At 43.6% G+C, this 17,440-nt stretch overlaps 1 protein-coding gene across 1 annotated transcript in view; it reads right to left on the bottom strand.

The window, feature by feature from the left end:
- The window catches only part of LOC310987476 (neural-cadherin-like), a gene marked incomplete at both ends in the record, with an annotated part of 83,720 nt that extends 71,296 nt beyond the window's left edge, over positions 1 to 12,424 (bottom strand). Inside the window, one exon of the mRNA XM_083973756.1 lies at positions 11,425 to 12,424. Within this exon, the coding sequence (XP_083829882.1) occupies positions 11,425 to 12,424 (1,000 nt within the window). The remainder of the gene's footprint in view (positions 1 to 11,424) is intronic.
- Positions 12,425 to 17,440: the final 5,016 nt, after the last annotated feature.

Below are 17,440 nucleotides of genomic sequence, written 5' to 3'. Positions count from 1 at the left end.
ACTCTAATGATGAGTATGAGAGCACTGAGAGCATGTGAGGCCAGGAAATGGTGAAAAATACTTTGTGTGTTTCCACGTGTGCACATACCAAGGCACACATCTGTGCTTTTCCTTTGTGTGTGTATGGATGCATATGAACGTGCGCGCACGTGTGGACACAAGCAGGATAGGGTCCAACTCCTACCGCTGTCCCCATCATTGAATGGGCTGTTAATGGAGAGTAATGAGGGAGTACTTTCACGGCAGATGTGCCCTCTCTGCAACTCTGTTTTACTCCGAGACAGTAAAACTGACCCAAGCGAGACATCAGCAGGCAAGCGGCCGTTTCCTGCTCTGATTAAGTTCTGTATGTATTGCGGGAATTTGAATGGCTTGTTCGCTAAGTTTGCCTCACACTGTTGTACCCCAGGAAGTAAGAGTAAGTATCATTTCGACATAGCACCTAGAGTCACATTAAATGACAAAGCCCTGGCAGTGTCAGCCAGGCCCAAAATCTGTTAGAGGGCCATCTTCTTCACTGGAGTGTGAAATTATTTTAGCTCTCTGCTCATTATAGGATTTTAAAATGCATTATAGTTAGGGCTTTTATGGTGTGCCGCGGCATTAATTCAATTTGCCCCATTCACGCTTTCTTATTATCACGCTCAGTTCAAGCTACAGGGGGAGGAAGCTGCTGAGCAGCGCTCCCCGGCCTTATCTCTAAAGGATATAAACTACACTACCCAGCTCAATCAGAGCCAGCACGGATGGCTCCATCCATTCATCCACTTTTCCTGTCTCCCCCTCTCCTTTTCTCCAGATGCTGCTTCCTGTGGTGACCTCCATCTCTCTTTCCATCCTCCATCCCTCTCTCCATTTCCCTCTGAGTTGGTGATTGATGGGGGTTGTCCTCAGAGCCCTTTCAATATCTTTCCATAGAAAGCCGTATATGGGCAAACAAACATAAACACACACGGCCATGCACGGTGGGGGATGCCAACGCACATAAACACGTACGCACACTCGCACAGCTAAACCAGGGCCAGGCAGAAGCAACAGAGGGAGCCTCACCGGTTTAATGGGAAAACAAGCCACAGTGTATGGGTGAGACAGCAATAATCTATCACTGAAGCCAGAACCTGGGCCTGTGTTTGTTTAGCACTCCAGAGAGGGCGGTATTCTGGGAACACCCTATCACTGTCTGTTATTGTGCAAAGGTACAATAATGAATGGAACATTACAAATGTATTCCTTTGGAAGTACAGCAGATTAGTATGGAGCAGCAGTGTGAGTAAGTATGGACTCTGGCTCTGACAGAGTCCCTCCAATGTGAGTGCTGCACCCTCACATGATTGCACCCTGCAGAACACACATGAACATGATTTGTCCATTGTCTGCATTGCACATACTGTACACATGCACAAACCATGCTACACACCACCACTAGTCACATGCATTAAACTGTAACTCAGCATGTGCCGTCTGGCTTATTGGTAATGGGGAAGAGGAAGAGAGGATGAGGATAAAGTCCTCATTTAGATATCTAATCCAGTGAGCAGTCTGTCCTGTGTGGCCCATCATCTCCTGTCATTAGCAGCAGGCCAGCAAGATTAAACAAGATCAATGTTTATCACCCACTGTGTGCGGGAGAAACCAAGTGTTAAACACCCCACCTCATCACGATTTACCACAGCATCTGCTATCAGATGCAAAGTTAACAACAGAAAATCTATGATTATATTTAATATATGTGTTAAAGAGCATTATTAATCAATTCTAATGCCCCAAATCTGTGATAATGTTCACATGTTCAGCATTGGATGAACAGGATCTCATATTAATATTTTTTTTTAAAGTGATCCGTAGGCTTTAGTGCAAATATATGATCTCACACTCAACCCAAATATTAATACAACCTGAGTGACTCATTTGTAACTCCGAGTGTACATTTATTCATGGGGCTAACCCAACATTTCTGGACAGATCCTCAATTTAGTGTTTGACAGACACAGCCGTTTCTCCGTGAGAGATATCCATCAAAACTAAGTTAACGCGCATTCACACAATTAATTATTGAAATTACTCAATTAAACAGCAGCTGTGGCGTCGGGGCAGAAAGGGCAGCAGTAATTATGAGTCGATAACTTGTGAAAAATGAAGCGCAAAATGTGTGGACAGAGTGTAAACAGCAGACATGCAGATAATGCTGCATAGTACGATACACAAAGAAAAGCTGTAAATTCTCGCTTTTCATTAAATTTTTTCTCTCATCTCCGTTGTTTCATTTTGAGTAAAGCGGGTTATAAAGGGCAGCGGCAAACTCTGTGCACTCAGTTCCAGGTCTTGATCCTTAATGTGTGGCAGTGGCGCGTGTCTTTGTGGTTTTTTTCACACAGCACTATTAACTACACAGCAGCATCTCTATCCCATCCTTCTCAGCACATCATAAGACTGTAGAGACCATATGGTCTGATTAGTCCACAGAATTAAGCCCTACGCTGTCGAGGCAGAGAGAAAGACAGAAACCCATAGATGTTCACTAGTTCCGCTGAGAACAGACACACATTGGTAGCTGGAACACTGTAAGAGGAAACATTAAAAAAAAAAAAAAAGATAACCACACACACACACACACACACAATGCACATACGCAAGTACAAGAGCCAAGTTTGGAACAGACAAAAGAGAAATATACAGATGGGAAGAACACAACAAAAGCAGACAATAAACAGTCCAAACCAGATCACAAAACAGGCAGGAACAAAAGTGCTCTTTTGTATGTTATCCTTTGTGGTGGTCAGAGCCTCTGTCTGCATATCTCTCCATACATCTCTCACTCTCTTACACACACAGCAACACACTCAATCTCACATCTTACAATATCCATAACAGTCTATGTTGTAGTCCCATGCTCTCCCCTAGATGCTCATCAGCCCTGAGAGACACTACATTTCCTCTGTATCAAAGACACCTGCGACTGTAATCAGCCTTCCTCTGGCTACGACGGAGTTGTGGACTATTTCTCTGTTTCCTAGAATTGATTAAATAACTGAGCCATGAGATGGACATCATCTTCAAACACATTTTCAAATCTGCGCCACAATTCCCTTGCCTTCTGCATAGTCTTTTTGATCACCAGACAGCCTAAAATTTAGCAAAAGTCTTTTTTCTTCATTCTACCATCTCTTTTTTTTTGCATGGCAGTCATTTTCATCTTCTCAACAAAAGCCATACACTCACACACTCTACTGTGCAAATTGGTGTCGCACAATTTCTGCAATTTGGGTGCTTTACTCCAAAGCAAAAGTTCATGGCATGTCAAAACATCTCACTCGGCAACTTGGCCAGCCATGTGATCTTTTTTCCTACATTAAAAATCTCCTTGTTCACACTTCACCCACCAAAGCTTTCAAAGTTGTCTGTGTCCTGTGTGTTTATCACTGCCTCCTTTGGCCACAGAGAGCAGAGCTGCAACCATTGTTATGCTCAGTTAATTGGACCTTTGGGTACAAAAGGTTGAGAAATTCGAGACCAAATAGATAAATAAGCACAAGCACTGAATTCCCACGACATATCACAGCGCTAGCTCCAATTTTCCCTTGCTCATTCTGGCCTATAGGCGGGCTTGTCTGAGAGGCTGATTCATTAGAGTGCTTCAGGACAGTTCTATCAGGCCTTCGACTCAATCACACACCTACCTCTCTGCGAGTTTGTAAACTATCAGCAACAGTCTGTCACTGCCTATTCTGCGACATATAAATTGTTGTTTAAAGTGATGTTTTGTGACTGGGAGCAAAACAGCTCCTGGTTAATCAATAGCACAAAATCAATTCAGCCCTCTCCGGGGAAATGCCACTGAGAGGCTATCCAGCATGCAAAGGTAGAGGCAAAGCAAAAGTTTTAGATGGATAGGGGGGCGGGGATGGCAGGTCGGGAGAGGGAGAGTTAATGTTTTTGCTATAGATCATTCTGAATTAAGGCAATCTCGACAAACACCACAGCCGAAAATCAAATTATGTCAACAAAAACCCTCAAACTCAAACCTTTGTCTCCCACTAAGCTGATGTCAGCGCATCATGGATTAGATTTAATAAAACAAAACCTCTCCGTTGGTGATAAGCTCCTCGTACAATGTGCAAGTGGTGCTCATTTATCACACAGGTAGACACCGGGCTGCATGGAGGCATTCTGGGAATCTGTGCCGCTGGAGGTCAGCAAGACATTTACCTGACAGCGCCTGCCTCCATGCAATGTCTGCAGTTGACAATGCCTGTGGTAATGGGCATCAATAATGCAGACCCTTTGCCAGATAAAAATTCTCTGTCGCCATGACTATCCTCACACACACACTGCACCGTGTGCAGCAGTCATATCTGCCTATACACCTCACGCAAGGCACTTGCATAATTTACAGTATGTGGGTTAAGTCTGGAGGTTTCTGCCATAATGAGATATACATTCCTCGTGAAGTCGGATGACAGATGCGTACAGGCTGTACCTAATCATTCCACATCTTTGGGCTCTAATTATTACTCTATGTTCCCTGCTACTTCAGTCACCTTTCCTGCATTGACATTAGCACACACGCACAAGCACACACAAATCTGTCTTCTTCCTCGCTCTTCTTGCTGTAGTGAAATTAGGGATGCAACAATCTGAATTTGGAGAGGTGTCAGGGTTGACACTGACCTTATTAGGCAAATTAGATATTAGTTAAACAAGACAGATTCATATTAAAAGCAGTTTCTGTCATTGTTGCTATAATGTCTTTATAAAGTTGAGATGTTTCCATTATTCATATTCATCACACGCGCAACATTGATTTCCTCCAGTAGGGGTCTCTCAATCAAAAGCAATAACAAAAGACAAAGTTTGGTGATGTGGTGTTGTGTGATGTGTATTGGGAGCTGTTGTCTTTACCCCCATGGGTGATGGTGCAGACAGCTCATTTAAGTTTGGACTCTGGCCGTGTACCAAATGATTTGCACAGGTCCCCTTGGCCAAAACAATCATTTGATCAAAAGCCCCCCCTCCAAAAACAAAAAGAAAAAGAAAAAACAGAATAAAGTAGTTTCACATTAAAAGTCACCTGAGAGGGGGCTCCACACTGAGCTGCTGAAAATGTATGCGGGGCTTGTTTCTGCGACAACTTGTGATCCAGAGGGTCAGGAGGTTTTTTAATGGATAATAATTTTATAATTGACTGCTTCTGGCAGGCAACCAAAATGCTGACACATGCACAACAGGGATATGATGCCAGTGGCCGGTGAACACTTCAAAAGGTATTGAGGAAAAAACAGATTTCTCTAGATTTGTGATTTGTTGCAAACAAATAGGATAATCTAATTACAAAACTCAACAAAATATGCAACATAAATCTAGTTGTTCAGACGTTTTAATGCAGAAAGGTAAACCATCATGTACCCAAAAGATTGGAGCAGCAACTGCCTAATAATGACATGTTTACAGTTGAAGAGACAAAGACCTCTAGCAGCTGTGGTAATTACGGTTCTTGTCAGTCAGATGTACTGTGACATTGTTATGGAGCTGCAAAGTCCACAAAAGGGTTTAGATGGTTGAATGAGTCATAAAATTATCAAACTTTGGCTTTTCACTTTGTGCAATTCCTAACAACAAGGGTTAAGGTTAGTCAATGGCCTTTTCTCCTTTGCAGCATCAGAAAGCAGTTATTAACTAGATTATGATGACATTGTTTTGTTATGTTTTTTAACCCAAACCATGTACTGACCTAAACATCCCAGTCGTTTGTGTTTCTGAACCTTAACCGTTGTGTAGTGAGGTCTTAAAACAGACAGCAGGTGACAATTAATTGTAACAGTTTAAGAAGGCACTGCCATCCTGCTGATAGGGGCACCAGATCAGAAAACCCCTTCATGTGTTGTTCTAAAGAAAAACTACAAACGGCATATTGTGTCTTTTACTTTGAGGGCCTTATTAGAGAACACCTGGCCTCATGTTACCTTACATAAAAACGATTCCTGTTAGTTTTGGTTTTAAATTTGGCAAAAAAGAAAAAGAAAAAAGAAAGATGAAGAAAGCACAACACTGGTATCAGATCAATATAGGCAGGTAACTTGAAGAAGGGATCAGAATCAGCATGGAGAGGGGAAAAGTCAGATACATCCCTCTCTGCTACTACTGTATATAACGCTCTTTTTTGCTTTCTACCTTCGTTTCAAAGGCTAGGTCATACTTCTCATCTTCTCTGTATTCGTCCCCCAACAGTTTTCCAGCAAATACTAGCACACAGTGCCCTTTTCACAGTTGTACGGTATTATATTTTGTATTTTTTCTCCCAACCCTGTGCGCCCTGTAACCATCCACTCTGCTCTACAGGCTAGAGAACATGCACACCTCATTCCCCTCCTGCCACCCCAATAGTTTCTCGCATCTGCCCTCTAACCATCTGACAATTATGTTTCACCAAGCTGACCTCTCATCAGCGGTATACAACTCCCTGCCTCAGATCTGGAAGCCTTTCACGAGTAAAGCTTATGAGCACGCAGGAGAAAAACAATCTCACAAACTGGCACGCTTTTACAGGCTTGCTTCCATCTTTTTCTGCGTCCATACTTCCATGTGTTTCTCGTTCCTCCTCCGGGTTCTTACCTTTGCCATAACCTTCTTGATCTTGACCATGCCCCCAGCAACACAGCTTGTTCTGACCTTTCTGTGCCCCTGATAGCAGAGTCGTGTAACCACTCTAAATATCTCTTCTGCATGTACAAGAGAGCCACTTTCCTTCATCCTTTCCTTGTTATCTGTGCTTAAAACCATCTTTAAAGGAGAAAAAAATTGCACTCTCCCTTTCCTCCTACACGGCATCAAATACATGCTAGGACTGTAGACAACAGAGGACTGCAGGGATGTTGCATAGACACATCTATTTCATATCTGAGGGACCACAGAGCAGAAATCAAATGCTCTAGGCATGTTACAGCTTCGCAGCATGTCGTCAGATGCAACAAATCTGAGAATCTCTGCTGCAGGGGATTCAGTATACTGAAAGGACAATCATAACATTTACACATGCACAATGACACACAAACAAATTTACAAAATTAGATGTGTGGATGAAGGGGGGGGGGGGGGGGGGGGGCTGACTGATGCATATGCACATGAAATAACACACATGCTCACAATCACATAAAAAACATTATCACCACAGGCATATTTTTTTACTACATTGAATAAATGCAGACAGCTTTTTGTGAAATTGTTTTCTACTTAAACAAACATCCCCCACAGTCACAAATTACAAACAAAAATGAGATCGGGTCTCTTCTCAATTCATTTCACAACACAAGGGGAATATGCAAATATTGGGATAGGGTGGGGCGGTGGGCTAGGAAAAGGGGAAATTGGATTAAAGACAGCATGAGGCGAGATGCTGACTATGAGACAGAGACAGGAACGCGGGGAAGAAGGACGGAGAAAGAGAGAGGGAGGGCGAGAGAGAGAGAGAGAGCTGGAGAAGGTTCCCTGACAAAACAGGTTGAGAGGAGGTGATTACCACAAGCTGAATGCCACCCTGCCCACATATACCTAAACAAGAGGGAGAAACCACTCCAATATAACCCCACTCCAACTCACAAAGGACTGCACCACTTGTTCAATACTCCTCCTAACCCGTCAAATACCATTAACAGATTCCTACTCAAGTGCACAGAAAAGGATTCTTTGGGAGGGACAACCAAAAGCAGAAATTCCCCACCAATACAAATCTAAACTGACGTCCTCTGTGGACCAGCAAAAATCCTTTACAGGAAGAACTGGAGAGGTCCCTCACTCCCTCTCCTCAAAACAACACCACATAACTGTGTGAGTCATGAGTCATGGCCTACTTCCATTGCTTCTTTACCTTTTTTTCCCCTTGTACTGCTGGTTTGATACACGTAGGCTATGTCAGAAAAATATCACTTCGTCGTTTTCTCTAGGGATTGTTGGTGTTCTGAATAGAGCTTAGAAGGTAAATATTTATCCAACATTAGCAGGGGATCCAGTCAAGGATAAAGGAGGAATACTTTCATGGCACCCTGAGCAAGAACAGACTCCTTAGACAAACAAGGTGAGACTACTAAATCTGATGCATCAGAGTGGGAGGAACAGTGTCAAAGCCTGACAGGGGTCCTGAAATTCCCTCTTTATGTACACTCTAAAAAGTCCTAATTAGATCCCTAAACCCCCCGAAAATGTCTTATTATGATCTCTGAATAAGTACAGCTAACTAAAAATAATGCCCCATACTGTACATTTTCACAGATAAAGTGTTACACAAACTAATTTTCCCACCAGGTTAAAGAAAGTTTTAGGGTATAATTAACTGAGAAGAAATTAAGTGAAATGTTTGTTTTACATTTTGCGAAAGAGAAAGTAATTCCTAACTTTGTGGGTGAAATTAAAAAGTAAGTGGGGTAATGCATCACAGCACCAAGAAGGTAATATGAAATGTAATATTACTTTAGAAATGAGAATGAGTAAAGAATATGCCCATTCTGGTTAAACAATGTAATTGTTTCCATTGAGCAGTCAGATGTGAGAATATGTTGCATGATTACATTAAATTATCAATCTCTTCTTAGGAATGCCAATCACACCGTTGACTAATTATATCAGATGTGGATATCAGCAGGGTGTGATACGAGAGCTATGGTAAATTATTTTAATTATATTCAGAACAATGACGAGAAAACCCATTTCGGTGCATGTAGGCCTGCCTTATTACTGCATGGAGGACAAATTCCTGAGTGAAATCTGTGCAAAATACTGTGGCACTCGACTACCTGACCTAATAGCAAAACACTTCAGCACATACGTGGCTAATTAATCGTGTTATTATTCAACACCTATTCAAACAAAAATCCTTCATCTTTGGTTTTGATCAATACGACAACAACAACAAAGACGGCTCAGTATTCAAACATGTCACGTCTACCAGCCATCGGGGGACAGAGGATGAGTTTTTGGTAAGCGCATTTTCTTTCAGGTAAGTATGTCAATGAGGATAGACCCCATACTGAGAGTAATCCAGGACTGCTGTTCCATCTCCCCCTTATCTGCAGTGTGCCAGAATAATTTATCTAAGATATCTAAGTGTCAAACTAGACTTTCTAATCTCCATTTGAACAGCACAAATAACAGCTCTAATCATAACGCTGTACCCACAGCAAACTTATTAACATAAGAAAGCCTTGTGCCAGTGTGATTAGCATTTCACGCACACATTAGCCAGTTAATGAACACATTCACCATATATTTTGTAAATCTGCATTAAACAGTAACCAACCACATGTACGTTGTCCCCACACACGGAATGTAATGAACATGTGTGTGTCTTTGAATTATCCAGGAGAGCAAACGTTGCATAGTTATGCATAAAAGCGATTACTAATTTACACATTCACGTTATAGGTTAGGGCGGATGCTTGTAGTAGTAGACGAATGTGTGTGTAGCATCAGAGGTAAGACTTTCATCTGTATTGGTTCCCTCATGTCAGAATGAAATGCCAGACTGTGCAGAAGGTGTGGAGAAAATGAAAGGAAACTCAATAGCTGAGTGGAATCCCGACAATGATGCTGCAATAAGAACTACCTGCACGATTACAAAGGTACAGGTTGTCCTATACCTTTGTCACAGTCTTGTTTCTTTTTTTTTCTTTTCTTTTTAAACTCTGGCACAGGTTTTTGAGGCTTTGCTTTGTCATGTTGTTGCACAGGTTTGTGCTTGGGTGTTCCTATGATTTTGTCCATCCATACATGTGAGTAATGTAGCAAATATTTTTTCAGGTTAGCTCTGAATGCTGCTGACTAGACGGTTCTTTGAACTGCTGCCAGACTGTTGCCTGACAGTGCTTTCTGTTTGACATTCAGCAGGTGACTGTCAGCACCACGGACAGCTCTGTGCTACAGCAAGTTCGCCGCGGTAAAATAAGTGGAGACGATGCAACGCATGGGGCCTTATTAAAACTGTTGTTCTCGTATCCGGGGTCAATTTTCAAATGAACATGCAGTCTCACACTTGCATAACAAAGAAACACCCACAAGGGCAGATGCACACATGAGAAGCATTTCACTCATCCTGTCTCTTTCTCTCACGTTACTGTGAGCTCACTCCTTTATCTGTGAGACAGACCTCAAATTTGTTGCAACACCCATGCAAAGCCACATGCAATGGTGGGAAGCAAATTCACATGGGAGATTAGCATAAATCTCTATAAATTCAAAAAAAAAAAAAAAAGGGATTGGGAATGAGACAGGCAGAAGAAAGGCCTGTCCTCCCAGACTTCCGTCAGGATTCTGTCTGGAAAGCTGTAGTCACAGGATAAAGGACATGCCATGCCTTTGATCAGGAGAGGAGAGTTTTGCAGGTGAGAGAGGTAAAATGGAGGAAGGTATCTGAATATCTGTCAGGCTGGAGCGGCTTATTTCTGTTACGAATCTGTGAGGAGAAAAAAAAGCCGTCAGAATTCTGACTATTTTTTGCTCTCTCTGAAAAACCTCCAGACACCCCCTTACAAGAATGTGTCCCAATCAGGCATGCAATTACAATCTAGAACATGCTGTGCAATGTAACAGCAGTGTGCAATTCGAATGAAAATAGTGCACAGTGTTTCCTGTGCACTGTGTTGCTCAATTACAAAGCAAATCATTTGGATTCCTTGTTTTTGTTTTTCTTCTTCCCAATGTTGTTTTTAAGCTCGAATTCTAACTTTAAGTGGGAGAGAACCAAAACTTTACCAACTGACAGGATTCACCTTTTCCTCCCCCGATTTTCAGAGGATGCCTGTATGTGGCAGTGCTATTTCAAATCCCCGGGACTAGAGAGTGAATAAGAGGAGGATTAGAGGGGTAATGCCAAACGATGAGAGAGACCGGGTCGCACTGGATTGCCACTCTGCAAGGATTAGCTCTGAAAACAACTTCACAGTCACAAACTATGTCAATCAAGGACATAATTCAACCACTTCACAAAGACCTTTAAACATAAACTCGTGTGCTCGCTGCTTCAAACCAGCACCTAACATCCGATTACAATCCAAACATCTCATGCATATCATAATAAATTTACCAGATACTGGAGCACATGGAAAATCTCCAGCCTGAATGTGCCATCACTGGGGGGGTATTTCAGGTGTGTGTGTGGGTGGATAATAATGAGGCACACCTGTGGAGTGAGCTTATATGGTGTAAATACACTGACACTGGCGCTGTAGGGATGTGACAGGCCTGTTGGGGGACTCCACTGATGAGGAGTGAGGTGTCCAGATGGCCACATCATTTGACCATTATGTGCAGCAGCATTCCATTAAAATAGGGCATGATCACCACAATGCAAATAATTCCCAGAGAAAGGAGGGGGTGGGGTGGGGTGGGGGGTGCATTACCCAACTTAAGTGCGGATTAATGGAGGAATATTCTACACACCTCTTTTATCCTGAATCTTAACAGTGAGCTCCACGAAGGGCTCTGTCTCCCTGTCCAGCTTCCTGGTTATCGTGATATCTCCACTGTCGCGCCCCACGGTGACCGCGGAGCTCTCTGACTCCGGGTAGATCAACTCGTAGGCGGCTGATTGAAACCTGGTGGGACTCAGGCTCGTTATGACCGAGCCGATGCTGGCATCTTCAGACACGTTGAGGGAAATCACGGTGCCGGGGTCAAGTAATGCCCTCGGCGACCGCCCAGCCCTCGCCGGGTGCGCTAAATCAGCAGGACGCGTCGCCCATCTCTGTGGAGCGATAGTGATCACTACACCTTTACTGGTCAGGGGGGGCCAACCATGGTCTCTGGCAAAAACACGGAATTTGACTTTGGAGGGGAGCCCTAGGATAGAGTCGACCAGCAAAACTTCTCCCGTTTTCGGGACAACATAGAAACTGCCATTTTTGGGGACAGACACGAATGTCAACTCTGCGTTCTTGCCGCTGTCCGCGTCCACAGCCTCCAGCCTGTACACCACGCTACGGAGAGCAGTGGTGTCGTCTAAAGTTATGTGAAGGTTGTCTGCACTGCGAAAAGTCGGTTCGTGGTCGTTGGTGTCCAGAACATCCACTTTTACCGACGCAACCTCGGAGACGACCGACTCCGATGCGCAGGTCTGGCAGCACAGACCCACGCTCAGCAGGTATTCTGAGCGAGCTTCTCTGTCTAAAACCCGGGAAGTTTTTAATAATATGTTTCCCCGTTTGTGGTGGGCGAAGGCGCGGAAATCTTCGCTGCCGTTCCCATACAGTTTGAAGTGCATTCCGGAGACTGGACACCATTTTTGCGCGTTGATGCGCCTCACCGGGATGCTTAGTCCGCTCACTTTTGAAGCCGTCGGCGAGTTCTCAAAAACATGCCCGTGAAAGAAAGGCAGTCGCGTCTGGGTTTGATATCCAGCAGCCGCGGTCAGAAGGCAGCTTAACAAAACACCCCAAATCATGTTGGTGGCCAAGTTCTCCTACCTCCAAGCGACTCAGGGTGGTTGGTAGAAAATCATTACAAAGGAAAAAAGAAACACTTGAGAAACATTTCCCTCATAGTTATCCACGATATGGTCCTTCCTGGAGAATCCTCTGAACTTCGGGCTTTTTCATCCTGGGAGATCCGTCTCCGTGGATCCAGGTGACACGGCTGCGTGCAGGCAGTCCACAGAGCTGCCGGCAGTCGGCTCAGCTGGCTGCGTTCTCACCCAGTGTTCAGCACCACAGCACCGGACAGCGCCAAGCGCGGGGGCGTGGCGCACGGGGACGGAAACTCCTCGGTGAACCCCACCCTGTGTGCTGCTGGTGTTGATGTTGGTGGTGTTGGTCAGGAGGAGGATGCCCGCCTCAATCCTCTCTACTCCTGCTGAGCCTGTGCACACGCAGCTCTCCCAGCTGCATGACGCCGTCCTCCACAAATCGGCTCCGAGCGTAAAGAAGAGTTGATGGAGAGAAAACCGCTCATCCTCTTGGTCCAAAGAAGGTCGAATGAGCACAAAACGCTCCTTTTTCCAAGTGACGCTCTGTCTGGAAACCAACCAATACAGTCTCTCTCAGTACTGGCTTTAATGAATCAGCTGGATCCTGCCTTGCTCAAGAACACTTGTGCAGTTGTTGAAAGAAGAAAATTACTCATCCACTGCACCCACTTTCTCTCCCTGTGCAGCTAGTGTATGTGAGGAAGTACATTCATCACCTTGTGACCATGAAGTCTTATCTAAACTTAAGGTCACACTTGCTATGGTGTGCACCTCATTTCTACACTCACATGTTCACACAATCATGAATCATGCTTAGCTTGAAGTAATAAATAACAAAACTGTAAAATCCTCCATCAATATAAATGCAAATGCTAGGATCTGGGCCACTAAACTGTGTAAACATGATGATTTAAGACAGAGCACCTCCGTGTGTCTTTGCAGCTAGTGTTATATGCACACCAGAGTTCAAATTAACATTGTCACCCTGACTGCTCTTCCTCTCCCTTCCCACTCTGCTAGCGTGCCAAATACCCAGAGCACTCTAAACCTAATCTGTAGGTGGCTACTGCTAATTCCCGCAGACTGCACACTTCCAATTCCCCTCACTCCTCTTTACGTGACAAGTCAGAAGACTAAATATTACATGGACTTGAGGGCTCTGAACTGTCAAAAAGATAAGGAAATAATGGCTTAGAGAGCACTGCTGGGTGCTCTATTGAGTTTGTCCCCCATGTCATGTCAACCTTTACTTCAGATGTGCATGGATCAATATTAATATGCACTGTGGGGATGCAAGGTTATGCATGGTACGCAATACGGTGCCATGCAATGTTCCTCTGCTCATACGCACTGTAGGGTACATTTGTATTCAGTTTGAAAATTCATCAAAGCTCCCGCTGAAAGATCCTTATCAATTTGAAACCACTATCCATCACTGCAATTTTAGCTGAACCCACTCTCTGCAGTAAACTGTTCTTTTCAGGCAATAACTGGTAACTGGCAGTGAGTCCCCAGACAATTTTGAATCTCAGCCCGCAGCTGGAGGACAAAACTCATATTGGTTGATCACTGCATTCCTTTAACGTGGCACAAGCTGTGGGCTGTGTCACTAGGACACATGAGCCGCCCCGCGCTCATTGGTGTTTTTACAATCTCTGACCCGAGGAGGGAGAGGCATTTCAAAAATATGTGCACAAAAATAGCCGCGTACTAAAAATGTGACGGGAGCCTGTTGATGAGAAGTGACCTCGTGTAACATCACTGGTACTGTCATTAAGGTGGAATTGTGAAATCTAAAATAGACACTGTCTGAGAGGGCCCCCTCGCGCTCTGTTCTGCTCTGTAACTTCGCTTTGAACTTCCTAAGTGCTTCATGAATGCAAATCAAATCCTGTCTTTTATCATGTTGTCTCACATGGTGAAATTCACTGTGACTGCCAGCATGGGAGATAGCTGTAGCAAAGGCTAATTCAATCACAGGGCCAGGCCAGAGTGTGAGGGATAGTTTACTTGAGGGTTGCAGCGGTTATCTACCGAGATGAAACGCCAACACACACCACAACAAAAACAACAAAGCTGTAATGAATTCAAAAAAACTGTCTCATCATCCCCCTTCTCCAACAGATAACTCAAAGCTGCGGGGCATTTAAGGAAAAAAAATCTCAGTGAAGAAAGCGGCCAACGAACATTAGAAAGCTTCATGCTTACTTAATGAATAATTGACCGAATCCATTCCCTTCACTTAGACAGAGGCAGAGGCAGCCGTGGCTTCTCAAGGTTGTAGGTTGTAGCCTTGTAGCATTTAAAACATTCTACCTTTGCTTCGGTGCTCCTCCGAGACGGGGGATGATGGGATATGGGGGCCAGATGCCCCGTAATGTAACTTGTATGTTCTTGTAAGTTGCAGGTTGTCCGTTACTTCTCCTGGAGAAGCGAGCTTCAGAAAAAAGCAGGAAATGATGGAAGGCAGAGTTAAGAGGACTTGGCACCAACATCAGTTAATAGGCAGTTTATGTCAGAGAGCAGGTACAGTGTTTAAAATATCTTAAAAATAGACTGTTCAGCAGAAGTCAATGAAATAATTGGCTGAGACAGGCAGGTTTATTAAAGAATGACAGGACAATTAAAACGGATGACTAAGCATCTACCTCTCTAGTTGCTATTCGTATGAACATTTATGGAAACCCTACCCCACATGCTCTCCTGGAAGAGCTGCAAAGAGCCATTTCTGGAAACATCCATGACACCCGACAGGAGCAGCAGCTCCGTAGAGCCGCTCATTGTTGTGTTCCCGTGTATATGGGTCCCTCGGGACATTTTCCCTCATCACAACCTGAAGGCAAAAAGCAGTTAGAGGAGCTGGATAAATATAAAGACATTTCCCTCATGTATTAGGTACGGCTAATTAGATTTGATCTATGATCCCCTTAAGGCTCCTACCACCTACTGTAGTATTTAAGCTGCGTTGTAGAAACCATAACTGTTTATTAATATAGGTATTAATTATGGAGCACAGTATGCAACCTGGTTCAGAGTTTACCTTTTCCCCCCAACAATTATGCAGAGGAGCCGCCATCAGGTTTTTCAAAATGTCAGTGGCAAAAAAAAAAAGCCAACAAAACCAAAATATCTAATCACTGTAGCTCTCTCTGGCCTTTTTACTTTGAACAACTCCTCTCCTAAAGGCTGACGTTTTGTTCATTGAAAGACCCAATGAGTATAATAAAATGAGAACAGCATCCACTTTGAAGGAAAAAAAAAAGGCAAAAATAATTTCATGATTAATGCATGGCCTGTTATTTCAATAGAAACAAAAATGAGCAACTTCAGGGCCTCAACTTGTATGAGGAACGGTTTTATTACATCAACATTGTGATTAGAGGAGCCTGGGGTCACCTCAGTGATTAGCACACTAAAAAATTATCACTGATTTGAACAGTGTCTCGTTCATAGACATAGACGCCTTTCTATTAGCACATTAAAAGATTTCTCACATCATAAAAAGACACAGGAGATAGTCATTGAAAAATAAAAGAAAATTAAAATTAGCCCAGCTCGGTGGTCCCTCTCTCACTCTGCCTAACCAAGAGGTGAGATTTTAGAGAGAAGCCGTGATAATGTTCTCTTTGAAACACAGTTGGGAGAGTAAGAACATTGCCTTGGATGCACAGCGGAACTCCTCACTTCTTTTTCTCAGTTAATTATCCCAGCAAGCCCCAGCCATTAGGCAGGTTTCCATTACTCGACCAGTTCAAGGCTACGAACTAACACTGTAAATTCAATAATGTGCTATTTATGATTCTGAGAGGATTATGAGGGACCCATTTAAGGGAATATGAAAAATACTGAAGGCCTCCAGATCTGAGCCGGGCTAATCATTCCCTCAGTCATGGTGATCCTGAAGCATCTCTTAGATATTCTTACACGTGGGACCAAAACCAAAGACACTGCCAACACTCATTATCCATGGTCAGAAACCACTGGATCCAGCTGCTGAATCCTCATTATCTGCTCCTATTCAAACCTTCAGAGCCTCAATTTTCCTTTGCAAATCAGCAAAGATCGTCAGTGATGACTGACTGTGAGTGTCTGAGAGATTAAAATAGATTCCTTATAGTCCTCTCTGTCTCAAAAATCACACTCTCAACCCTGCTTCATTTGTCCACTTCTAATTTTAGGAAGGCCATTGTTTATTTTACTTTCTATCTAGGGTACACTGCTAAGAGGCCTCTTAATAAGAGTATAGCTCTGGACTTCATGCTCATATATCATATAATGCCCTCCAAACAGAGGTCTCTTATCGGTGTGGTTCATCCTCGCTGCTCCTCAGGAGAGAAAAAGCTTTATAGTCAATTGAGGACTTGTTTTCCAGCAGGGCCTATCATTTAAAGAATAATAATGATTGGGTTTTCACAACCTCCCAGGCACATAAAACTTCATACAGCCACTCAACAACAACTGCCCCAAAATGAATTCACACACTTATATGAGTTGAACATAAAGGCTATGGCCTGTTTTTGTTTGTTTGTTTGTTTTGGCTGCTTCTGTGAGCCGCAGTTTTGGCCATGTTTGTTTGTTTGTTTTCCTCGTCAACACAACACACCAACTGTAAGTTAGCTAAGTTTCACGGCTGCACAAGTCCGTCCTGGCCGCCGTGAAACGTCCTTACCTGGTTGTCTTCTTTACCCCCTACTCTTATTCATCTTCACAGAGCCTGCCAAAATGTCTTTACTGAAGCAGTAATGTCGATGGATATCCTCCATTAATGCTCCTTTTGGCGCCATGGTCAGCTCCGTCACAGTGAAGGGTCTCCGGCGCCCCCACCTGTTTCCTTGGGGAACTGCAGCATTGGTTGTAAATGGTATGTAGGCTATGACTGTGGGCAACATTATAGAAGAGAACTAAACCAGAAAATTACCAGGGAAAATAGTGACTTAACATTAAACTGCACCACAGATCATAAAAAATACTGCTAATATCCTAGTATTAGTAAGT

This window comes from Trachurus trachurus (genome assembly GCF_905171665.1).
Source record: "Trachurus trachurus genome assembly, chromosome: 6".
NCBI classification, from domain to species: Eukaryota; Metazoa; Chordata; class Actinopteri; order Carangiformes; family Carangidae; genus Trachurus; species Trachurus trachurus.
Note: the sequence above shows the minus strand (reverse complement) of the source record. Positions and strands in the feature narration are given on the sequence as shown.